The sequence below is a fragment of the Hyla sarda genome, chromosome 5, assembly GCF_029499605.1.
Source record: "Hyla sarda isolate aHylSar1 chromosome 5, aHylSar1.hap1, whole genome shotgun sequence".
NCBI lineage: Eukaryota > Metazoa > Chordata > Amphibia > Anura > Hylidae > Hyla > Hyla sarda.
Window position 1 is genome coordinate 273,315,273 of NC_079193.1, and position 27,168 is coordinate 273,342,440.

General features: G+C 45.8%; 1 protein-coding gene across 4 annotated transcripts in view; it reads right to left on the minus strand.

Annotated features, from left to right (window-relative positions):
- The window catches only part of KCTD1 (potassium channel tetramerization domain containing 1), a 136,723-nt gene that overhangs the window by 59,374 nt on the left and 50,181 nt on the right, over positions 1-27,168 (minus strand). Inside the window, exon 1 of one of the 4 annotated variants that reach the window (XM_056521768.1) lies at positions 19,281-21,105. The exons of 2 other annotated variants lie outside the window; for them this stretch is intronic. In XM_056521768.1, coding sequence (XP_056377743.1) covers positions 19,281-21,035 — 1,755 coding nt within the window. In that variant the 5' untranslated portion in view covers positions 21,036-21,105. Of the gene's footprint in view, positions 1-19,280; positions 21,106-27,168 lie in introns of those variants that run through there. One more of the 4 variants, XM_056521769.1, reaches the window with a different exon arrangement.

Consider the following 27,168-nt stretch of genomic DNA (forward strand, 5'->3'; position numbering starts at 1 on the left):
GATGAAGCTTTATTGAAGATTCAGGTAATACAAGCACAATACTGAAACATGGGTAAGAACAAAGGATCCGCAGATCCAACAATAAACAAACATTCCAGGTTTACATAGTCAGATAGCGATACAAAATCTACGGAGCGGAGCCCCCGCATCAAATACGGAGAACATGGACTGACTCATAGCATTCAGGCGAGTGGATACAGTACACAAACAAAACATACCTCCAGACCTGTAGGGTATCATTTTAACCGTATAGGCCTACAGAATAAAGATAAGGTGTCATTTTGACCAAAAAATGCAATGCGTAGCAACGGAAGCCCCCAAAAGTTAAAAAATGTAATTTTTTCTTCAATTTTGTCGCACAATGATTTTTTTTCCATTTCGCCGTGGATTTTTTGGTAAAATGACTAATGTCCCTGCAAAGTATAATTGGTGGCGCAAAAAATAAGCCATTATATGGATTTTTAGGTGCAAAATAGAAAGCGTTATGATTTTTAGAAGGTGAGGAGGAAAAAATGAAAATGCAAAAACGGAAAAACGCTGAGTCCTTAAGGGGTTAAGGGTATGTTTACATGTAAATTAATCGTCTGTGGAAATTCCCACAGTAGAAATTCTGCTGTGGATTATGTTGCTACCTATTGACTAGTGGTGCACTGAAATTACAATTTTGAGAAGAACCCAAAAAATTTACGAAAACCGAAACTGACCCAAAACTGCAACTCCCAGTAGGTTGTACCATAAAGCAGTGATCTAAAACCTGTGGCTCTGTAGCTAGTACAGCAGTACAACTACCAGCAGGCAACGACAACTACCAGCACTGCATGGGGGGGCAGTAACACAATAAGTTGACTGCTATCTACAATAGTGCCCCTTTGTACAAAACTTCATAAATATTCTAATTTTTTGATTTCTACAGCTACCTCCAGCTCAGTCCCGCCTACCCGATGTCATCATCATCATGGCAGGTCCTTCAGCTCCACCTACTCTGTCATCATCACAGGTCCTTCAGCCACAGTCTCATCCCAGCTCAGTCCTACCTACTCTATGTCATCATCACAGGTCCTTCAGCCACAGTCTCATGACAGCTCAGTCCTACCTACTCTATGTCATCATCACAGGTCCTTCAGCCACAGTCTCATCTCAGCTGAGCCCTACCTACTTTATGTAATCATCACAGGTCCTTCAGCCACAGTCTCATCTCAGCTGAGCCCTACCTACTCTATGTAATCCTCATAGGTCCTTCAGCCACAGTCTCATGACAGCTCAGTCCTACCTACTCTATGTCATCATCACAGGTCCTTCAGCCACAGTCTCATCACAGCTGAGCCCTACCTACTTTATGTAATCATCACAGGTCCTTCAGCCACAATCTCATCACAGCTCAGGCCCACCTGGACCCCTCTCTAGCGCAGTGTAGTATAAAATACTTATGGGGTGATTGTGTCCTACTATCGAGATCCGCCCCTGCTGCAAGCCTTGCCCCAGAAATTTTCTCTCGGCACAATGCTGATAACTCCATTTTAAGCTGCCGAAATTGCGGCGCATCCCTACTATTACTGTTAATGGGTCTGCAAATAATCTGAAGATTTTTTCTAGTGGAATTTGCATAGCGGAATATCCGCAGCACCAGGGATGTGGAATTCCTATCGCCCGACACCCGGGACATGCAGTTCCGGGTGCTGGGCAGGTGAATTTTTCCAGCCCCTAGCCCTGCTTCGGGCAAGCAGGGCCGGACCTGACAAGCGCCGCGGCGCTCAGCAGTCTGTATGGAGGGGGCTGCCAAATCCTGCCCGCTCCGTACTTTGCAGCCCTCGGCTGTTCTCAGTAGCCAGGGGCCGCCGCTAATAGCCAGCAAGCGGCTATCGCCGCAGCTGGCTATAGCCGCGGGTGGCTATTAACCCTTTAGATTGGCCGCGTCTAAAGGGACATGTGAATGCTCCCTGGTGGGCTAGTGGGGTGGATCGCCCCCCAGCAGCGTGATAGCGGGGGGGGGGGGGGGGGGCGATGGTGTAATCCACTATACAGGTAGCCAGAGGGCTTACCTCTGCTTCCCTGGTGTCTGTGGCTCTGTCATTGATAGAGCCTCGCTGGACTAGGCTCTATCAATGGATCGCAGAGCACACAGATCAATGGAGTTCAATAGAACTCTATTTATCTGTATGAGGAATCAAATGATTCCTCCTGAAAGTCTAATAAAGTGTAAAAAAAAGTTTAAAAGACACACATTAACCCCTTCCATGTTAAAAATTTAAATTACCCCCTTTTCCTATAGAAAAACATGTAAACATAATAAGAATAAACATATTTGGTATCGCTGCGCCCGTTATTGTACAAACTCTTAAAATATAACATTATGTATCCCGTACGGTAAATTACGTAAATGTGAAAAAAATACCAAACCACAGAATTGCAATTTTTATAATATCCCAGAAAAAAAGAAGTCAAATCAATACCAAAATGGTACAGATACAATAAAAAAATAAAAATAAAAAAATTTAAAAGATTATGGCGCAAAAAATTTGCCCTCATTTGCCTGGTATGCGGGGAAAAAACGCTACAGGGGTAAAAAAATGGCAATTAAAAAAATTTGAAAAAGTTCCGAATTTTTTTTTAGTTAGTAAAATTTTACGGAAACGATACAGATCTGGTATTGCTGTAATCAGGCCGGTCTAACGTATCAAAGCAACATGTTAGCTCAACCACAAGGTAAATGGTGTAGAAAAGAAAACCACCAAATCTGCTAAATTATCTTTTACTATTTCAATTTCACTTCACCGATTATATATATATAATTTTGGTTCGGACAATAGGTTATTGAAAAATTAAAAGGTATCATTATAGTAGGTAGTTATGGCTATTATAGGGCGAGGAGGAAAAACTTAAGAGTGTAAAAGCGAAAATTGGACAAGTGGATCGTCATGAGGGACAAGTAGATTTTGCTCCGTTTTAGTCCCGATGACAAGTAGTTTTTCATTAAGTTTCCACACCCCTGAGCACATTATGTACGTGTACCATACCATACAGTTTTCAGGGATTTAATGCGTTGTTTGCATGGAGCTGCACAGAGCACAGGGAGAAAGAAGAAACAGTCTGTACTTTAATCCCCTTCCCTGACTTACTACAGCCACACTATCTATAGAACACATTAGGGGATCAAACAGGGACAGAGAGAAGTTCAAATTGTTTTTCCCTGCTCCACTGCTGCTGCAGAACTACAACTCCCATCATGCCTTTTGCTGTATGGACATGTTGAGAGTTGTACTTTTGCAAAAGCTGCAGAGCCATATTCTGAGTACTGTGTCCCCAACCTGAGGCTCTACAGCTGCTGCAAAACTACAACTCCCATCATTACCTCACAGTAATCCTCAAATTCACACCCTAAAAGAAAAATCTTGACTAAATTAACTAAACAGGGCTGGGCGGTATACTGGTTCATACCGAATACTGAAATTTTTGGGCTGCACCATATAAATTTTTCCCATACCGCAATACCGGTTGGGCCCCTCCCCCTCGGGAATGAATGAATCAGCGCAGCGCTGTCCCCACATTGGGGAACTAATCATATGTGACCCGCCAGCGCTGTTCTGCTCCCCCCCAATTAATTATCAGCCCAGCGGGGTACTACTCACATATGTCAAGCACTGCCCTCCTCCTCTTTGTTGGGGGCCGCTGGAGCTGGAACTCACTGTACGCCAGTGGTCTCCAACCTGTGGACCTCCAGATGTTGCAAAACTACAACCCCCAGCATGCCCAGACAACCAACGGTTGTCCGGGCATGCTGGGAGTTGTAGTTTTGCAACAGCTGGAGGTCTGCAGGTTTGAGACCACTGCTGTACGCTGTATCCCTATGCCTGGGCTGCAAAAGATAAAGAAAAAAAACTAACTTACCTACGTCGGCCTTACGCTGTCATGACAGTGTTCTCAGCCTATCACTGGCCGGGGTGGGACATCGCTGCGGCCGGTGATAGGCTGCCGGCTGTCCGACTTTCCAGTCCCCTGCGTGTCAGCACGAACTATCCATCAACATTGAAATTAAAACGCTATGGCAGGAGACCCAGGAGGAGATATAAAAAAGTAAGACTACATTTTGCCAAAATGAACTTGAGTAAGCCAAAATCCTTCTGGGAAAACGTCTTGTGGACAGATAAGACCAAGACAGAGATTTTTGATGAAGCACATCATCCTACTGTTTACCGAAAACAGAATGAGGTCTACAAAGAAAAGAACACAGTACCTACAGTGAAATATGGTGGAGGTTCAATTATATATTGGGGTTGTATTGCTGCCTCTGGCACTGGGGGGGGGGGATTTGCTGAGTTGCCCATAGCAACCAATCAGATCGCTTCTTTCATTTGGCAGAGGCCTTTTCAAAAAAGAAGAAATGTGATTGGTTGCTATTGGCAACTGGTCAGCTTTTTTTCTGCACTGGTTTTGATGCCTTGAATGTGTACAAGGCATCATGAAATCTGAGGATTACCAACGGATTTTGGGTCGCACTGTACAGCCCAGTGTCAGAAAGCTGGGTTTGCAACCGAGATCTTGGGTCTTCCAGCAGGACAATGACCCCAAACATAAGTCAAGAAGCACCCAGAAATGGATGGCAACAAAACGCTGGAGAGTTCTGAAGTGGCCAGCAATGAGTCCAGATCTAAATCCCATTGAACACCTGTGGAAAGGCGCCTTCCAATAAGAGAGACCTGTAGCAGTTTGCAAAGGAAGAGTGGTCCAACATTCCGGCTGAGAGGTGTAAGAAGCTTATTGATGGTTATTGGAAGCAACTGATTTCTGTTATTTTTTCCAAAGGGTGTGCAACCAAATATTAAAAGGGTACTCCCGTGGAAAACTTTTTATTATTTTTTTTTAAATCAACTGGTGCCAGAAAGTAAAACATATTTGTAAATCACTAATATTAACAAATCTTAACCCTTCCAGTACTTTTTAGGGGCTGTATACTAGGGATCGACCGATTATCGGTATGGCCGATATTATCGGCCGATAATCCAGATTTTGGGCATTATCGGTATCGGCAATTACCTTGCCGATAAGCCGATAATGCCCCGCCCCCCACCGCACCGCCCCCCGATCCGCCGCCCCGCACCGCGACTGCCCCCCGTAGTGCTGGGCGGTATACCGGTATGGATTTTTGCCCATACCGCTATACCGGTCGGGCCCCTCCCCCACCCTCCGAGTCAATACAAAAAAAATTTAAACTTACCCGTAATGGGGGTGGTCCGGGCCATACATCCTCCCTTCCTGTAGTGTCCGGCGGCATTCCGGGTGGAGGGTGAACCGGCCCAGGCTGTCCTTCTCCGGGGGTCCTCTTCTCCACTCCGGGCAGGCTCCGGCCTAGTACGCTGCATAGACGTCAGGTGCGTCGCTGCGCACGGGCGTCACTGCGTAGTGGCGTCTATGCAGCGTACTAGGCCGGAGCCTGCCCGGAGTGGAGAAGATGACCGCATGAGAAGGACAGCCCGGACCGGTGCACCCTCCACCCGGAATGCCGCCGGACACTACAGGAACGAAGGATGGATGGCCCGGACCACCCTGACAGGTAGGGGGAGAGAAGCGGGTGGTGGTGGCGGCGGCCTATGGCACCGCAAAAGCCACCGCAGTGCATTGATTTAAAGCGCCCGCTTTAAATCAATGCTCTGCAGTGGTGTCGAGGGGGGATAAATAGCCAATAACTTATACCGGAATATCGGTATAAGTTATCGGTTATCGACCCTAACCTCCACCGATTATCGGCCCTAAAAAAACGATATCGGTCAATCCCTACTGTATACTAAAGAGAAAATAAATTCATTTCCTCTGATATCATGACCACAGAGCTCTCTGCTGACCACTGCTGTCCATAGCAGGAAAAAATCTCCATATCAAACATATGCTGCTCTGGACAGTTCCTAAAATGGACAGCAGTGGTCAGCAGAGAGCACTGTGGTCATGATATCAGAGGAAATGCATTTCTTTTTTGGATTTCTCTTTAGTATACAGCCCCTAAAAAGTACTGGAAGGATTAAGATTTTTTAATAGAAGTGATTTACAAATCTGTTTAACTTTCTGGCACTAGTTGATAAAAAAAAAAAAAAAAAAAAAGATTTCTATGGGAGAATCCCTTTAAGTTAAGGGTGGCAATAATTTTGTCCAGCCCATTTTTGGAGTTTGGTGCGACATTAGGTCCCATTTGCTTTTTTTCCTCCCTTTTTGGTTCAGTTCCAATAGACACAAAGGGAATAAACATGTGTTACTGCAATCCTTTTCTGTAAGAAAAACTTCATTTTCTGGAAAAATTTCAGGGGTGCCAACATTTTAAACTACAAGCATGGCAGAGTAATTCATAGTGTCCCAATATCGTGTTGCCTGCACCAGTTTCATGCTGCCATAAACCTTATGATAGGTTCCCTTAAAAAGTGAATGCAAATGTGTAAACAATCGATCGTAGTGTTGCATTTAATTTGCATTGGAAGCAACACGGAAGATCCATAGGAAAGGGATACATGGCGATTTCCGATGTCGGCAGAATGTCTATTCTTCCTGCGGACTCCGCACAAAAATGCACTGCCGTCTGACACAGCGCAATACCGTGCGGTCCTAGCACCGGCATGTTCTGCGGGCGCTCCTCTGTCAGGGGAATGTCTGCACAGACAATTTTCCGTGCGGACATTCTCCTGTCTGAACATAGCCTCTATCGTGTAGGTCAGTCTTTCTCAAATAGGATGCCTCCAGCTGTTGCAAAGCTACACCTCCCGGCATGCCCGGACAGCCTTTGGCTGTCCGGGCATGCTGGAAGGTGTAGTTTTGCAACAGCTGGAGGCACCCTGGTTGGGAAACACAGGTGTAAGTCTTACTGGGACATACAGTTTCTCAGCCACAGGCGCTCCGATGTCAGGTGCAGACATTCCCCTGTGTAAACATATCCTAAGGAGTAACAAGTAATACGTCCAGGATTATACTCTGCTACCACTTAGTATATTGAAAAAGAGCATTAAAGCTGCCAATGAGCGGTCTCTTCAGCGTGTATCACACACAGAAGACGTGGCGTGGTTATTCAGCTACAGCAAAGTTAAGCACATTACATCCAGTTAGATACGCAGGCACCAATCTCTATGACAAGACGTTCAGTCCACGTTCAGGAAACATTAGCCAATGGTTTTCTATAGTTTCTTCAGGCTCAAGAAAAGCCTGAGGGAAGGAATTTGACGTCAGAAGGAAGAGAATAACAACAACCGCAGCCATTGACCTCTGATGTCAAATGAGGTGAACAGTAAACCTCAGTGAACCGTCACGTGTCCCGAGCTGTGCCAATCAGACGCCTGGGCTTAGCACACATCCTCGCCTGGCAGGGAAAGATGACACCCATAGCATCTCGCCTGGGATCTCTTTCCCAGAAAAGCTGCCCAGCGCGGCACGGCCCAATCCTGAAGGGTTAAACCATGTTAATGAATGGTAAAAAAAAAAAACCTGACTGACCAAAGTATTTCTGGGGGTGGACAAGCCCTGTAGTAGCGATGCTGGAACGTTCATTGTTTAGCTGGGAGGATTGCTGGCTGCCCGCCAAGAACATTAACAACTCTATAACCAGTTATTAGCTTATATTAACTCAGGAAAAATCAGGACCGAGCATGTCGCCTATTATTTTCAAAGCCCTGCCACTGCATAGACCGATGCTCCTTCCGTGTCCTCAGGATTCCCGAGCAGGTCACATCTGAGGATAAGTGTGCAGAGGAGTCATCTGAGGACACGGCCTAGTGATTAGACTGGTTTATCTGCACGGGGAACAACCTGTGGCTGAGGAACTATATGTCCCAGTAAGACCTACACCAGTGTTTCCCAACCAGGGTGTCACCAGCTGTAGCTAAACTACCATTCCCAGCATGCCCGGACAGCCAAAGGCTCTCCGGGCATGCTGGGAGTGGTAGTTTTGCAACAGCTGGAGGCACCCTGGTTGGGAAACACTGACCTACATGATAGATTGCTGCAGAGTAAGGCTATGTTCACACAGGAGAATGTCCGTGCGGACATTCCTCTGACAGCGGAGCACCGGCAGAACATGCTGGCGCTAGGGCCCCTCGAATACGGGCACAGTCTCATAGATGGCAATGCATTACTGTGCGGACTCAGCAGAGAGAATCGATATGTCTATACTTTCGGCGGACTTCAATATCGGGATTTCTGCAGGAGACACATATTCTGCGGAAATTCTGCCATGTGCACAGCTAAATTCCACTTTGTTGCTGCGGAATCTGCAGAACTCTTATGTGGAATTCTGCACTGAAATTTTAATTGTGTGGACATACCCTGAGGCAATGTTCACACGGCAATGTCCGCACGGAAAATCTCAGTGTAGACATGGGGGGGGGGGGGGGGGGGAGATTAATAAAAAAAAAACTGTGCAGAGAAGGAATGGTGCAGTTTTTTGCCGTATAAAACGCACTTTTTCTTCCCCAAAACTGGGGGGGGGGGGGGGAGAGGTTGGTGCGTCTTATAAGGCGAATACACACCTATCGCGGCAGTCCCGGCGGCCATCAACGGCCGGGACCCGCGGCTAATACAGACGTGGCGATCAAAGCTGACCGCCGCGTCTGAAGAGAAAGTGACACTAACCCGGCTGCTCAGTCGGGCTGTTCGGGACCGCCGCGGTGAAATCACGGTGTCCCGAACAGCTTACAGGACACCGGGAGGGACCTTACCTGCCTCCTCGGTGTCTGCTCCGTGCTGGGATCCCCTGCATGGCCGGTGCTCTCCTTCGACGTCATCGCGCACGCCGTCCCGTCATCCAATAGGAGCGGCATGCGTAGCGACGTGATGACGGAGAGCGTGGATCCCCAGGAAGATGATGTCCGGAGCGTCGAGGACACCACGGGGACACGGCGACAGCAATGGAGCGACATCCAGGGCAGCGGTGACGAGCCCGGAGCGGCAGGGACACGTGAGTATTACCTCCTATACCAGTGGTCTTCAACCTGCGGACCTCCAGATGTTGCAAAACTACAACTCCCAGCATGCCCGGACAGCCAACGGCTGTCCGGGCATGCTGGGAGTTGTAGTTTTGCAACATCTGGAGGTCTGCCGGTTGAAGATCACTGTTGGGTTCAGAATCTTTGTTTTCTGGGTGCGTCTTATATGCCGGTGCGTCCTATAGGGCGAAAAATACGGTATGTCAATGCGATGGTTTGTGGTGTTTTTGGGGTCAGCATCTTTTGTTTTTTAAACGCAGAATGCTCTGCATCTTATTTTTACCATGGACCTGTCTACAGGATTTGACAAATGCATATACAAAATGACACCACAACAACAACAACAACAACAAAAATGCTGTTGTGTCTTATCATGCATTCTAAAATGTCACAAAAGAGCACAGTGGGAAATCAACCTGTACCCCATCACCTCGATACACCTTTCTGCTGCATTTTGCATTCTGTGCTGGATTTATTCCCAGTTTTTTTGAGAAATCAGAACATGTTTACATTTTTTTCTGGCGTCCACGAAAAAGCCGGAAGTGTATATGCAACAAGTGATAACTGGAATACAAATACAGGACAAAAAAAAAAAAAAAAAAAAAACTGATGGCCAGGACATTTTAGAAACTTCATCCTCTGGGCTTTATACACCTAATCCACACAAACCTGCTAGGGCAAACTGGTGGGGAACTGTAACACCCTTTTCTTTTTGCAACAGATATAGTCATTAACTTCTCTAATGTTTAATACCTTTCACAAATAGGAAAAACAGACACCCCACATGCCTGTCCCTCCATTTAATGATTAATTCCTGTAAATACCCAACCAGCGGAGATGAGGGGCAGAAGTCATCTGCTGAAATATTATTCACCCTAAAAAATAGCCCCGTCACCCACACAGATCGGAAGGGGGAGGGGGGGTATGGCTTTTTCTGGCAGCCTGAATGGCATCAGCCTCTATAGTTCTGTACAAGCACTTAACATTTCAGCCCAATAGCAGTGAATGGCCCCCTGGCCAAAGATGTCCAAGTCCAAAAAAGTATAGTGCTCGAAGAAGTGCTGCAGCCCATCTGTTTTAATGATAAGTGGAAGCCACTAGGAAAAGACCCCCATATTCTCATATGTCTCACTAATTCTCCCATTTCATGAGGACCCGGGGTTTTACAGTTTTTGCATTTTTGTTTTTTTTCTCCTTACCTTTAAAAAATCATACCTCTTTCAGTTTTTTACCTAAAAATCCATATGATGGCTTATTTTTCGCGCCACCAATTCTACTTTGTAATGACGTCAGTAATTTTACCCAAAAATTTACGGCGAAACGAAAAAAAAATCTTTGTGAGACAAAATTGAAAAAAAAATACGCCATTCTGTAACTTTTGGGGGTTTCCGTTTCTACACAGTACATTTTTCGGGAAAAATGACACCTTGTCTTTATTCTGTAGGTCCATACGATTAAAATGATACCCTACTTATATAGGTTTGATTTTGTCGTACTTCTGGAAAAAAATTATAACTACATACAGGAAAATTAATACGTTTAAAATTGTCATTACTTTTTTTATTTTTCCGCATATGGGGCGGTATGAGGGCTCATTTTATGGGCCGTGATCTGAAGTTTTTAGCGGTACCATTTTTGTATTGATCAGCCTTATTGATATAAAAAGTGAGCAAATATACGCTATTTTGGACTTTGGAATTTTTTTGCGCGTATGTCATTGACCGTGCGGTTTAATTAATTATATATTTTTTATAATTTGGACATTTCCACACACGGCGATACCACATGTTTATTTTTATTTACACAGTTTTGTTTTTTTTTTTAATGGGAAAAGGGGGGTGATTCAAACTTTTATTAGGGAAGGTGTTAAATGATCTTTATTAACTTTTTTTTTGCAATGTTATAGCTCCCATAGGGGGTTATAACACTGCACACACTGATCTTTTACATTGATCAGTGGTTTCTCATAGGAAACCATTGATCAATGATTCTGTCGCTTGACTGCTCATGCCTGGATCTCAGGCACTGAGCAGTCATTCGGCGATCGGACACCAGGAGGCAAGGTAAGGGACCCTCCTGCTGTCTCACAGTTGTTCAGGATGCCGCAATTTCACCGCGGACATACCAAACAGCCTTCTGAACTAACTGGCAATGATTTACTTTCACTTTGAACGCCGCGTCTAAAGGGTTAATAGCACGCGGCATCGCCATCAGTGCCGGTCGCTATTAGCCACGGGTTATAGAATGGGAGCGGACTTAAGACGTACTGGTACGTCCCGGGTCCTTAAGAGGTTAAAGGGCTACTTCAGTGGAAGACTTTTTTTTTTTTTTTTTTAATCAACTGGTGCCAGAAAGTTAAACAGATTTGTAAATTACTTCTATTAAAAAATCTTAATCCTTCCAGTACTTATTAGCTGTTGAATACTACAAAGGAAATTCTTCTTTTTGGAAACACAGTGCTCTCTGCTGACATCTCTGTCCATTTTAGGAACTGTCCAGAGCAGCATATGTTTGCTATGGGGATTTTCTCATACTCTGGACAGTTCTTAATATGGACAGAGATGTCAGCAGAGAGCACTGTGCTCGTGATGTCAGCAGAGAGCTCTGTTCCAAAAAGAAAAGAATTTCCTCTGTAGTATTCAGCAGCTAATAAGTACTGGAAGGATTAAGATATTTTTTTAATAGAAGTAATTTACAAATCTGTTTAACTTTCTGGCACCAGTTGATTTAAAAAAAATAAATAAAAAAGTTTTTCACCGGAGTACCCCTTTAACCTTTCTGTTTTTCTGTATACACAAAGGCAAAACCCAGTAAGTCCCACGTGTTGTGGGTAAAGCCTTGTATTTCGGCAGTGATTAGTGTCTCTTTCAGCCTAAACATTCCTGGTCATCAGACCACAACCTTCCATTGACATTCTCATAAAAAGCAGTTTGGCAATATCCTCTATACTGTCCATACTGGAGTACGCAAGCTAGAGAAGTGGGTTTTTTTCCTGGACAGCCCAGCCATCTGGAAAATTGAGGGTTTTTTCTGGTGTGCAATGAAATTTTAGCCCCAAAGGGCTATAATTTATTATGATGAAGAGGGACAGTAATAAAAAGGTACTATAGTCTTCTGCTTTGTGCCTTCAGTTTGGGTCAGTTGGCCATCTGTCAGGCAGGGACTTATGGCTGTATTACACTTGTTTAAAACCGGCCTTAGGCTAGTTCATTCCACTTTAAGGGTACGTTCCCACCTGGCGTATATGCAGCGTATTTCACGCTGTGCAAAATCTGCAGCATCAGCAGGAAATATGATGCGTATCCCTCGCTCACCATACACACAAGGCTTTACGGCGGCAGCCCTATGTGTGTAGTGAGTTTTGGAGGCGGAGCCGTGCTCCACAGTCACGCCGGAACACAGCACCGCCTCCAAAACTCACTGCACACATAAGGCTGCCGACGGAAAGCCTTGTGTGTATGGTGAGCGAGGGATAGGCAGCGTATTTCCCGCTGCTGCAGATTTTGCGCAGCTTGAAATACGCTGTGTATACACCAGGTGGGAACGTACCCTAAAGGGGTACCTATCAGGTCCCTGGAACCGTGCACTGGCCCCTGGGAACTGACAGGTCAGGAGAACTGTCTTCTAATGCTGTTTTCCAAAGCTCTTGGAAAGAAAACAGAATATTTACTTTATTGGCGGTGGCCACAACTGGTTATACAGTCAACGGACCTTGTCACTTACCTGAGCTTCATCCTGAGGGGCCTGATGAAGCTCAGTTGAGCGACACGGTCCGTTGCCCTTGAACTCTACCCCCGCATGCTCCTGCCCTGGTTTGTTCGACCGGTCCGATGTTCCACATGTGACGAACATAATAAAGTTTTCATGGCTGCCAGAAGACCAGTGAGTGCGAGTTCTTTTCTATTTGTTGGATTATTCATGGACTTTATAACCATGGACTGATACGCACTACTGTGGTCGTTATTTCACTACGGACACCGGTACTAACTGCCCACCTGGGGCTCGTGTATATGGGTATAGAAAGATAGCAGTGCACCACTATTCACTTATTACCAATTTGTTATAAAAAAAAAAAAAAACTTTTGCAAAATAAAACATAATTTACTATCTGTATACTTTTCTTTTTCACTTGTCTGTCAAACGTTTCCATAAAAAAACAAATCAATAAAATCATAGAAGTTCAGATCGGTTTGACTTTTTGTTTGAATTGCTGTTTTTTATTTATTTTTGTTTGTTTTGTTTTAAGGGGACAGTGGCTTTGAATGTACCAATCATTTTGGGCCTCGGAGTTTAGGGCCTAATGGTAATGTTTTATCATTTGTGTGGGTTTTCAAATTCTGGATGTAACATTTACAGCAAACAGAGGAGATGAAACACAAAGTAAATCACATTATAAAGTTACAGAACATTTCAGTAGATAAACCTGGGAAAAGTAAATGCCAATTGAAGCTCTAGTTACACTAGTACCATGACTTTAGTTTATTATAAAGCCACAAAAGCTAGAAGAGATCTGTTTTCAGGTGAATCCTGATAAATCCCATTGACATATCACGAGGACCTCCATGTTTTTATCAGGCTTTTCTTATTATTTAACTACACCAAAAGAAGAAGATACCAGTAAACTTATTTGAATACAAAAAATAGTGGGTAAGCTTTATTGAAGTGCATTATAAAATCATACATAAAATACAAGGTACTAAACAGATGAAGGCTACAGAAAAGAGGTAGTGATACTAAATCCACAATGGTAGACAATACAGACGGCAGGGATACAGTCCACAGAAGTCAAATTGCAACATGCCCATAAGTAATAAAAAATAAATAGTATAACATACATATAATGGATGTATAAAGCTGATATATGTCCTCAAAGGGGCTATAGGTAAAGTGCAAATAACAAATAGTAAGGCACCTAGCCCTATTCAGAGGTTAGTCAGCAGCAATAGATAAGAGCATGAAAGACAGCATAAAATAGCAAATACCTGCCATACACCAAAAGGGGAGATCACTACCTGTACCCCAACGCGCGTTTCGCGTATGGGCTTCGTCAGGGGGCGCCCCCCTGACGAAGCCCATACGCGAAACGCGCGTTGGGGTACAGGTAGTGATCTCCCCTTTTGGTGTATGGCAGGTATTTGCTATTTTATGCTGTCTTTCATGCTCTTATCTATTGCTGCTGACTAACCTCTGAATAGGGCTAGGTGCCTTACTATTTGTTATTTGCACTTTACCTATAGCCCCTTTGAGGACATATATCAGCTTTATACATCCATTATATGTATGTTATACTATTTATTTTTTATTACTTATGGGCATGTTGCAATTTGACTTCTGTGGACTGTATCCCTGCCGTCTGTATTGTCTACCATTGTGGATTTAGTATCACTACCTCTTTTCTGTAGCCTTCATCTGTTTAGTACCTTGTATTTTATGTATGATTTTATAATGCACTTCAATAAAGCTTACCCACTATTTTTTGTATTCAAATAAGTTTACTGGTATCTTCTTCTTTTGGTGTAGTTAGGTTATGATAGGATCCAGTTTACACAATTGCCTGTTAGCCAATTGTGTTTGTTCAGTGACAGTTTTCTTATTATTGTCAGAAACTTGGATTCTAGTATTTAACACTTAGAAACAGGACCCCCAGGGCCATTATTCCAATGTACAGCTTCTTTCCGGCCACAATCCTGCTATTTTCAGACAATGGTGGCATTTCGAGCTGACACCATCTAGTCCTTAAAGGGGTAGTCCAGTGGTGAAAAACTTATCCCCTATCCTAAGGATAATGGATAAGTTTGAGATCGCAGGGGGTCCGACCACTGGGGCCCCCTGTGATCTCTCTGTACGGGGGCCAGGCTCTCCGGCCAGATAGCGGGTGTCGACCCCCGCACGAAGCGGCGGCCGACACGCCCCCTCAATACATCGCTATGGCAGAGCCGGTGATTGCCGAAGGCAGCCCGGAGCGCTGCCTTCGGCAATCACCGGCTCTGCCATAGCGATGTATTGAGGGGGCGTGTCGGCCGCCGCTTCGTGCGGAGGTCGACACGCCCCCTTCCCGCAGGCTGTCGGGGCTCCGTACAGGAGATCGCAGGGGGCCCCAGTGGTCGGACCCCCCGCGATCTGCAACTTATCCCCTATCCTTAGGATAGGGGATAAGTTGTTCCCCACTGAGTCACCACTGGACTACTCCTTTAACACCATGTCGGCCAAGAGTAATGTCTGCAATTCCCTCTCTAAATGCCAAAGTTATATGTGATCACTTTTGCCAGGACATGAAAACATTGGATCCATCTGATGCAGGCACCCATCCACATGCTACATGGGCATGAAGAAAGACTTGACCACCAGGAAATGCCATACCACAGCAGGACTAATGTCCTAGTCATCATTTGTTTAAATACCATATGTACACAATAGGAAGAAGTTTGTTAGTATCACTTTCCAATGTGTGGACATCTATAGACATTCCCTCAGAGAAGCTGTTACTTCCTGTGCTCAGTGTGTGGACATCTATAGACATTCCCTCAGAGAAGCTGTTACTTCCTGTGCTCAGTGTGTGGACATCTATAGACATTCCCTCAGAGAAGCTGGTACTTCCTGTGCTCAGTGTGTGGACATCTATAGACATTCCCTCAGAGAAGCTGTTACTTCCTGTGCTCAGTGTGTGGACATCTATAGACATTCCCTCAGAGAAGCTGGTACTTCCTGTGCTCAGTGTGTGGACATCTATAGACATTCCCTCAGAGAAGCTGGTACTTCCTGTGCTCAGTGTGTGGACATCTATAGACATTCCCTCAGAGAAGCTGTTACTTCCTGTGCTCAGTGTGTGGACATCTATAGACATTCCCTCAGAGAAGCTGGTACTTCCTGTGCTCAATGTGTGGACATCTATAGACATTCCCTCAGAGAAGATGGTACTTCCTGTGCTCAATGTGTGGACAGTTATAGTCTTAATTCTATGTAGCCATGATGTGTTCGCACCCATGGATCCATCACTACATATCAGACTATGTGAATGAAACACATTTAATTTGCATTATGAGGGTACAATGTCTGGACAGCCATACTTCCCCCAGACTAGATAGTATTACATGGGCACAGTATGTGGACATCTATAAATACCTCAGTGTAGATGGTACTATGGTATATACTCGAGTATAAGCCGACCCGAATATAAGCCTAATTTCACCCCAAAAACCCAGGAAAAGTTATTGACTCGACTATAAGCCTAGGGTGGGAAATACATCATCCCCCCATGTCATCATCCAGACCCCCATCATCATCCCCCCCCCTTCATCATGACAGCTCTAAATCCCTCAGTGTAGATGGTACTATGTGGGCACAGTGTGTGGACAGCTCTAAATCCCTCAGGGTATGTTCACATTGGATAAATTCAAGAGGAATTCATGAGGAATAATTTCAGTCAGGAAATTGTTGCCTTCTGTCATTTTATCCATCAAGCGGAATCCGAGTGGAATTTCCATGAAGAAATGAAGAGGAATGAGGGGGAGGCTATACAATTCAACTTTTTTGGATTCTGCTTTAAATGGATTTTGTCAGGGAAAAAAAATCCCATTGACTTCAATGGACTTTTACTCGAGGATTCCGCCTGAAGAATGAACATGTTCTATCTTCAGGCAGAACAGAACTCAGAGTCAGAATTCTGCTACAGAAATTCCTCAGTGTGAACAGGGCAGCGGAAAGTCCATTAAAGTAAATAGAACTTTCATTGTAATATGATTTGGAGCAGAATAAGCGAGCAGAATTACTCAAGTAATTTCCTCTCCAATTCATCAGTGTGAATACACCCTCATCAGAGTAGATCAGGGGTCCTCAAACTACGTCCCGCGGGACACGTGCGGCCCGCCAAGGACATTTATCCGGCCTGCCGCTGGCTGGGACATCCCTGTGTCCCGAAAGATGTTTTCGGGACACAGGGATGCGCTCTCGGAGACCCCGTGTTTACTTTAAAAACACAGGGGCCGCCGGGAAGGTGGCGCACGCAGAGACGTTACTGATGCCGTGCGTGCGCCCATAGCAACGGAGCGGGGCAGCAATGAGGACGTGCGCTGGCCAGCTAGGTAAGTGTTACCAGCGGCACGTCAGCTTCGGTGCTCCGACCACTGCTCCTTCGGTCCCGGGACTTACTGCTATGTCCGGACAGGAGGAGCGGTGGTCGGAGCACTGAAGCGGGGGCAGAACACAGGCATACAGCCTCCAGCCATACACTGTATGGCTGAAGGCTGTATGTCTGTGGGGGAACATACTGCACCTAATGTGGGGGAACATACTGCACCTAATGTGGGGGAACTGTACTGCACCTAATGTGGGGGAACTATACTGCACCTAATGTGAGGGAACATCCTGCACCTAATGTGGGGAGCTATACTGCCCCTAATGTGGGGGAACATTATACTGCACCTAATGTGGGGAGCTATACTGCCCCTAATGTGGGGGAACATTATACTGCACCTAATGTGGGGGAACATTATACTGCACCTAATGTGGGGGAACATTATACTGCACCTAGGGTGGGGGAACATTATATTGCACCTAATGTGGGAAAATTGTACTGCACCTAATGTGGGAAAATTGTACTGCCAACCCTAATGTGGGGGAACTGTACTGCCAACCCTAATGTGGGGGAACTGTACTGCCAACCCTAATGTGGGGGAACTGTACTGCCAACCCTAATGTGGGGGAACTGTACTGCCAACCCTAATGAGTGGGAACTACAACCTAATGTGGGGGGATCTATACTGCCAACCTAATGTGGGGGGGGAACTGTGCTGCGTACTTAAAGTGGTAGTCCACTAATAAGATATATAAGTGTGCATAGGAATTTGTACATGTTTTGATATCTATAGTCCGGCCCTCCAACGGTCTGAGGGACCGTGAACTGGCCCCCCTGTTTACAAAGTTTGAGGACCCCTGGTGTAGATGGTACTATATAGGCACAATGAGGGACATTTATCAATGTTTGCTTATGTATGCTTTTTTTTAGTAATTTTTTCCTTACTTTTTTTTTTTGCTTATGTGTGACTTATTTATCAACTAGTTTCAGCCTGTTGATAATTTTCTTTCACGTAAGCAATTTTTCCTTTTTTACTTTGGCAGTAGCTTTTTCTGCTCCATGTTTGAGCTGGAGTAAATTTAGTCAATTTTTAACCCTGTTGCGACTTTTTTTTGCGCAGTTGCGACTGTCGCAGTTAATAAATACCTGACTACCCGTAGTCCATTTTAAAATTATTACTACGTAGTTCATTTTTGGAAAACTTGCTTTTCTCGCTTTCCAGTCAAAATGTCGCACGAAAAATTGCGACAATTATAGTAAAGAAAACCTGACTAAACCCGTTGATAAATGTCCATAAATATGTGGACAGCTATAATTCCCACGCAGTAGATAGTACTATGTAGGCACAGTCTGTGACAGCCTTAGTTCCCTCAGTGTAGCTTGTTTTCCCAATATTACTGGTACTATATGGGCACTAGTTTTCTCGTGTAGCTAGTGTTATTGGGGCACAATGTGTACACAGTTTTATACCCATCGGCGTAGATGGTACTTTGTGGGCAGCTTCAAATCCCTTAGAGTAACTGGTACTGTGTGGGCAAAATATATGGGCTGCTACAGTTCCCTCAGTGTAAATGGTATTATGTGGGCACCATGTGTGGACAGCTGTAGTGTAGTATTTCACTGGCACAGAGCAGTGTCTCCTATACGTCTCTCCGTGCTGTCGGTATTATCCACGCAGTGAGTGAGCAGCGCTACTTCCCTCGGTGTAGCTGGCACTACAGAGCACTGTGTGGGATATCTAGCCCTCAGTGTAGATGGTATTATGTGGGCAGTGTTTGGCCAACTATACTTCACTTGCATTGCAGTTGCTATAATAGGGGCAGAGTGTGTGGACAGCTATACTCTGATAATATATGGGCACAGGGTGGACTGCTATACTTCCCCCAGCAGAGCTGGTAGTATAGGGGCACACTGTGTGTACACTAAATTCCCATCTGCATAGTTGGTACTATGTGTGCACTGCTATACTTCCCCTCTTCAAAGTTGGTACTACCTACGCATAATATGTGGACAGCTAAACTTTGTTCAGAGTACCGTATACTGTAAGGCCACAGTGTGTGGTCAGCTATACTTAGTATCAGCTTAACTGAGGAAAATATAGCTGCCCACATAGTACCAGCTTAACAATGTAGGCAGTTTTACTTCCCTCGGTTCAGCTGGCACCATGTCGGCAGCTATACTTACAACAGTGTAGCTAGCACACTGTATACTCCTACTAACAAGCCACAATAAAAGGAGGCAGAAAGTTTTGTTACCTGTACAGGGGAGAGCACTGCAGGGGAGGTTACCGCAGGGGAGGCCGCCAGCACCATATGACCATTGGTCTCTGGACAGGGGGGCTTAGAGTCGTTCTTGACAGACACCAGCAGGACACAGTCCGAGGACTCTACAGGCCGCACACATAGTCTTTTTGGGGAAGGTGGGCTGTACGTTTCTCCAGGGGGGTTGGCCTCGTACAGCGGCCTCTTGGCAGGTAGCTCGGGCTTGAGGTCGGGCATGTTGCTGGGCTTGGGTAGAATGTAAGAGTTGCCAGCGGCCTGTGCTGACTTGTGCCTGGTACCGTTCATATTGTCCATGAAGTACGGGGGGCCCAGCTTGGTACCAATGCCAGCTATGCTGTTAAGCGTAGCCACAGACACAGCACCAATGCAGTGGTTGGTGTAAGTCTTGGACAGTTTAGCGGCCTTAGAGAGCATCTGCATGCGAGTGCCCAGGAGGTTCTTACCAATGGCCTTGTTCTCGTACCAGGTGACATCGGCCTCGCTGCAGTGGTCCCGAGGACGCTGGAAGAAGGCTTTACACAGTGGGTTGCGCTTGGCCAGGTATTTGACAAAGCTGGCATAGGGGCAAAACTCTGTGCCAGTCTCGTACATACGGGGCAGGTTCTCCTCGTCGCTGTCGGTGGTGGCCGCTCCGCCGGGCCCTCCTCCGCGCTTCTTGCCCCAAGACGAAGAGCGTGACTTGTGGTAGGGCCCCAGGGCCTTGAAGTAGACAAAGCGTCTCCCATCCTCATCCATGGCCAGGCCAAAGGAGTCCTCCTCCAACTCCCTCTGGTTCTCCCGGCCCCTGGTGCAGAAGTACATGCAAGTCTCGAACCAGACCTTGTTGAGGAGCCCGAATGGTGTGGACGCACTGAAGACGCACGAGGTGTAGAGCTTGCGCAGGTCCGCGCGGGTGATCGCCTGCTTCTGCACCACCGGCCCCGCGCCCTGCTCCTCCAGCTTGCGGATGACCGCGGCCAGAGTAAGGTTGGCGCTCCGCAGCTCGGGGTCCTTGGTGAGGTCTAGGGTGCGGCAGTAGGGCGGCTCGTTCAGGTAGCGGTTCAGGGACGAGCGGATGCTGATGAGGGAAGACTTGCTGTACAGCTGGCCGCTCTTGGACCGAGCTTCGGCGTAGAAGGAGCGGAGCACCCGGCACAGCGCCTCCTTGTCCATGCTCTCGAAGTCCGGGCTCTGCGCCTTCTCGCTCAGGTACTCGCGGAAGATGCGCACCGCGTAGCGGGTGGCCAGCCGGGTGTTCTCGCTCAGCCGGGCACGCTCGGGGCGCTCCGAGGAGGGGGAGCCCGCACAGCAGGCCCCGTCCACGCCGCCCCCCGCTCCCCCGAGCTGCAGCAGCATGGGCTCCACATCGTCCGCCACCATCCCGGGGCGCATGCCGGGCGGCAGCAGCGGGCGCTGGCCAGAGGGGTGCGGGACGATGCCAGGCGGCCGGCCGTAGGGACTCTCCAGCAGCGCCCCGTCCTCCCACTCCAGCTGGATGTCATCGTCCTCGTCCTCCTCCAGCTCGTCCTCCTCCAGCAGCAGCAGCTCGTCGTCCTCATCCTCCCCGGTGATCTGCACCTCCTGGATCTCATCCTCATCTTCCTCCTCTTCTTCTTCCTCCTCCTCCTCGTCCTCCTCGCCCGCGCTGCCAGGCTGTAAGCGGTGCTGAGCCGACCGGGGCTGGGCGTGCAGGGGGTCGCTGTCTGCGGTGCCCGGGTTGCAGTCGCCGCTGCCAGGCATCCTCGCCATATTGCCTCTTTATTCCCCTCTGCCTGCTGTGTATACGAGGCTGTGCCGCCTCTCTCTGCCAGTCCCCGGGCCGGGCGCATGCGCTATATTGGACCGCGGCTGCCTGGGTGTAATGACCTTCACAGACCGGGGGGAGGGGAAGAGGGGCGGGCGGCCTGTGCCCGGGGGAGGGGGCACCGCGGCCGCTCTGTTGTTATTATTACCGCACACGTGGAGGGAGGGAAGAAGAGACAGGATGCCAGGGCAGTGCCAGTGTATGCGGGGAGCTGTCAGGGGCACATTCTAGTCTAATGCCACAGAGCCCTATACACTGATATGCCTGTACAACATCATAGTGCCACTTCTATGCCCAGCACCTGGTGGCACAAAGTCTCATCACACCGTGGGCACCCCGAGCCAAGGAAAGGATTCTTACATTGTGGAGTTTTGGCACCGAGCAGTATGGTGTGTAGAGCTCTGCCCAAAAACACCACAACCCCCAACAGAGACCTCAAGGACCCCAAGGCAGAGGCATCTATGGAGCCCAACAATATTCTAAGCAGTGGTCTCCAAAATATGGACCTCCTGCTGTTGCAAAACTACAGCTCCCAGCATGCCCGGACAGCCAACGGCTGTCCGGGCATGCTGGGAGCTGTAGTTTTGCAACAGCTGGAGGTCCACAGTTTGGAGACCACTGCTGCTCCAAGACTACGTTCACACTGACTACACTTTAGAAATTCATTGGAGGCAAACTTCAAGAGGATTTTCCAATGCATATACCTCCAATGGAAGGTTATGACAGGACAACCAAATCAGGGTCGGCTTCACCGATAGGCAAAATAGGCAGCCGCCTAGAGCGCCCCTCTTGATGGGGGCGCCGTTCTGCCCTCCGCAAGAGAGTTATTTCTCCAGGTCCTGACAGCCGCTAAGCTGTCACCCCAGTAGTAAGTAGATTGCATGAGGAGGTTTGTTACAGTGTGTCATCCCCTTAGTAAGGTGGGACTATATGCCTAGGGTGGGAAATACTTCATCCCCCCTGTCATCATCCAGACCCCCATCATCATCCCCCCCTCCCCTTCATCATCGCCTGTCAATCCCTTCTCAGTGGTCTTCAACCTGCGGACCTTCAGATGTTGCAAAACTACAACTCCCAGCATGCCCGGACAGCCAACGAAGAAGAGGGCCTCTTGGTGAAGATGGACGGCCCGGAACGACTAACCCTCCCCACCGGACGGTCCCTGCAGCATAGATGGCCCAGATCAGCTCACCCTTCCTTCCCACCGAGGGGAGTAGAAAACTAAAGGGGGGTCTGGATGATGACGAAGGCCGCAGTGGTCTTCAACCTGCGGACCTCCAGATGTTTCAAAACTACAAGGGGGCGGTAAAAGTATCTTTTGCCTAGGGTGGCAAAAATCCTTGCACCTGTCCTGAACCAAATACAGAGGCATATGTTGCCTATAGGAGCATAACATATATTTCTTTCTTTTTTATTTTTCTCAGTGTAGCCCACAGTGTACAGAATTATCTATATAGCAAAATAAAAACAAAAAAGTCAGGGAGCCCAACGTGTTTGTAAACAACAAAAATATCAAAATCACAGAAACTTTTTTTAGACATAAATGAAAAAAAAAATTCTCATATAGAATCGTTCAGTGTTTGTTTACGTGGCGTCACCTATCCAGGCCAACTAAGTTCTAAGGCCATGTTCACATGACAGAATTTCCAAGCAGAACCTGGCGGAAAAATTCAGCTTGGAAATTCCGTTGCAGCAGAGTCCCGTTGCTTTTAATGGAATTATGCTGCACCGTGCACATGGTGGAATTTCCCAAATCGCCATTCTGGCCTCCCCCGAATGGTTTGACAGAATCCGTTCGGAAATGCAATGTATGCTGCACAGCTTGATCCAAGTTGTGATTCCATATGATGCACAGAAATTTTATTTATACTCCCTTTTCTATGTTGTAAACTTGTATGTTATTTCTTAAAAAAAAAAAATCTATTTAACCCCTTAAATGGACACGGTCACCAAACTTTTTTTTTGATATGTTGTAGTACTTATGTACTACAACATATCTCTAATATACTTGCATCATTTTTTTTTTTTTATCTTTAAACTAGTGTAATTTACATTTAAAAACCACCCACTATGGGTCTTCCTCCTAGTGGCCGGCTGCAGCCTGACATGACGTCACTTGTGAATTAGGACCGATGCCGGCCGGGCAATCGGTCCTACCGGTAATTCAGTTAGCCTGTGCTCACTCCCTGCCTGTCAATCAGACAGATGGGAGCGAGCGCTGAGAACAGAGCATGCGCGCATTGGCTCCCTGGCCTCACATGCCAGCCTCGCCTCCCGGCATATACGCAGCTGCTGCTGCTGTCCTGCACTTCGGTATGAGAGCGAGGTTCGGGGGACTGAGAGAGGGGTTCGAGGGGGGGACAGGGACTGAGAGCGGGGTTCAGGGGGGGGGGGGGGCGGGGTTCGGGGTAGCACCACAGACATGGCCATAAAGTTTTTGTTTTCAACACAGGGTGCCTCCAGTTGTTTCCCCACTACAATTCCCAGCATGCCCTGATAGCCAATAGATGTCAGGGCAAGCTGGGAATTGTAGTGGTGAAACAGATGGAGGCACCCTGTATAGATGAGCTAAGGGCGGAAGTCAGCCCCCCCAGCAGGCATCAGTGACATTGCGCCTGTTCGGGGAAGTCTGCCTGTCTACCTGATAAGTGAGCACACTACCAGGTAGACAAAAAGCCATTTCTCAGATAGTAAAAAAATATGTAAAGGCAGGGAGGGGGTTATGGACAGATGGGCTATAGGCAGGGAGAAAAAAAAAGGATGGTGGGAGCTACACTTTAAGGACCAAGCCCATTTTGACCTTAGGGACCAGGCAAATAAAATTTTAGCATTTTTGTTTTTTCCTCCTCGTCTTCTAAAAATCGTAACTCTTGTTTTTTGCACGACCAGTTGTCCCGCGTAATGACATCCTTAATTTTACCATAAAATGTATGGCACAAATCAAAAAAGTATAATTTGTGGAATGAAATTTAAAAGAAAAACGCAATTTAGCAAATTTTGGAGGGCTTCGTTTTCACGCTGTACAATTTATGGTAAAAACTACACCTGTTCTTTATTCTGTGGGTCAATACAATTAAAATTATAACCATGATTACATACTTTTCTATTATTGTTGCGCTTAACCCCTTAAGGACCAAGGGTTTTTCCGTTTTTGCATTTTAGTTTTTTCCTCCTTGCCTTTAAAAAATCATAACTCTTTAAATTTTGCACCTAAAAATCCATATGATGGCTTATTTTTTGCGCCACCAATTCTACTTTGTAATGACATCAGTCAATTTGCCCAAAAACGAAACTAAACAAAAATCATTGTGAGACAAAATTGAAAGAAAAACTGCTGTTTTGTAACTTTTGGGGGCTTCCGTTTCTACGTAGTACATTTTTCGGTAAAAATGACACCTTATCTTTATTCTGTAGGTCCATACGGTTAAAATGATACCCTACGTATATAGGTTTGATTTTGTCGCACTTCTGGAAAAAATCATAACTACATGCAGGAAAATTAATACGTTTGAAATTGTCATCTTCTGACCCCTATAACTTTTTTATTTTTGCGCGTATGGGGCGGTATGAGGGCTCATTTTTTGCGCCGTGATCTGAAGTTTTTAGCGGTACCATTTTTGCATTGATCAGACTTATTAATTTTTTCATGATATAAAAAGTGACCAAAAATGCACTATTTTGGACTTTGGAATTTTTTGCGCGTACGCCATTGACCGTGCGGTTTAATTAATGATATATTTTTATAATTCGGACATTTCCGCACGCGGCGATACCATATATGTTTATTTTTATTTACACTGTGTTTTTTTCTTTATGGGAAAAGGGGGGTGATTCAAACTTTTAATAGGGGAGGGGTTAAATGATCTTTATTCACTTTTTTTTCCCACTTTTTTTTTTGCAGTGTTATAGCTCCCATAGGGACCTATAACACTGCATACACTGATCTTCATCATTGATCAATGGTTTCTCATAGGAAACCAGTGATCGATGATTCTGCCGCTTGACCGCTCATGCCTGGATCTCAGGCACTGAGCAGTCATTCGGCGATCGGAAAGCGAGGAGGCAGGTAGGGACCCTCCGGCTGTCCTGTAAGATGTTCGGGATGCCGCAATTTAGCCGCGGCTATCCTGAACAGCCCACTGAGCTGACTGGCATACTTTCACTTTAGACGTGGCGTTCAACATTGAACGCCGCGTCTAAAGGATTAATAGCGTGCGGCACCGCGATCAATGCCGCGCGCTATTAGCCACGGGTCCCGGCCGTTGTCAGAGGCCGGGCCCGACCCGCTATGACCGCTATAGATCGGGAGCGGACACATGACGTTCCAGTATGTCATGTGTCCTTAAGGGGTTAAAAAAAAAAAAAAATCGCAAACTTTTTAACCAAAATTAGTACATTTAAAATCCTATTTTGACGACCTATAACTTTAAAATTTTTCCGTATAAGCGGCTATATGAGGGCTAATTTTTTGCGCTATGATATGTACTTTTTATTGATACCACATTTGTGTATATAAAACTTTTAATCATTTTTTTAAAAATAAAATGTGACAAAAAAAAAAGCAGCAATTTTGCACTTTTTTTACGGGATCAGTAACATTATATTTTAATAGTTCGGATTTTTCACATTTTCTTTACTTTTTTATTTATTTATTTACTTTTATTTTTACACTTTAATAGTCTCCATAGGGGACTTTATAGCAATCCTTTGATTTCTAATACTGTTCAGTGCTATGTATAGGACATCGGTCATCTTCTGCTCTGGTCTGCTCGATCTCAAACCATAGCAGAAGACCCGTGGAAGGCGGCGGAAGCAGGTGAGGGGACCTCCGTGCGCCATTCTGGATGATCGAAAACAACAATATAAATAACAATAAAAAAACAAATATAAAACCTTTATATGATGATGTTTACAGGTAACATTTGTCCCATCAGTATATTTAGAATGCCCTTTTAGTTACAATCTCACTAATGATCACCCGACACATACATAGTACATTGATCAAAAGATGTGATAACAGTAAATATATGAAGAATCGCTGCACATAACACCAAACTTAGCAAAGGACCATTCGTATACTGTAGAGGACAGTGTAATGTAGAGTCAGATTCCCAAATCTCTGAGCAGTTGTAAAGCCGTATAGAAGCCTTTCACTCTGGGAGGAGATCACACCCAATACAATCTTCTCAGACATTCATTCTGACTGCAGTCATTCACCATGAACACATACAGAGCATTTTAGCTACCGCACAGGGACCTGAAATATTTGACAAAATCCGAATAGAGATTAGGATGTAAATTTCACTCATTGCAGCCACCGTGCCCTTGATTCTACAAAACAGTGTGGTTTCCTAACGTGCTATAAAAATAGTGATGTTTCCTAGTAGGGATTGGTAATATTTAATAAAACAGTCTCTATTTAGGGTTTGAGTACCAGTTTAATAGGTTTATCAGGTTTTCCCCCTACATTTGGAAACCACCTAGCTCTTTGCCAAATGTCATTATAGAAAGTCATTTTGGCATCAGTCAGCTCGCAACCTGGTATCCCTTTTTTTCCCAACTGTATAAATATTTTAGTTTTTTTAGCATAGAAGTCTGTGGAAGAAAGTAGAAGGGTTGGATCCAGCTCCCAGAAAAAAATAGCTAAAACTTAACATTTATTTGAGACATCTAAAAACTGGTAGCCACCGCAGTGGCAAGTGACATGTCACCCTTTAAAAACGAGTGAAACGCTGACACGTTTCGAGCTAGTGCTCTTAGTCATGGCACTAGTATCGTGTCACACGGAGGTTTAAATAACTACTAAATCTTATTCCACACCCTCCGTGAACAGAGACCTCCTTTTTTTTTATTACCCTGCATTGAGGCTTGTTCACACTATGCTTGTTATGTAGGACCATATTCATATCCTGTTTCCATGCATGTTTTTTTTTTACATGTGGTTTAAGATTTAGCCACATTCATGCCTCTCTTTGATACATAATATCATATCACGTTACAATAATATGAGAAGGAAGGATTGTCCGGCACCAGGTATGCTCTAAAAGATCACTTTTTATTCATGCCATAGCAAGGAAA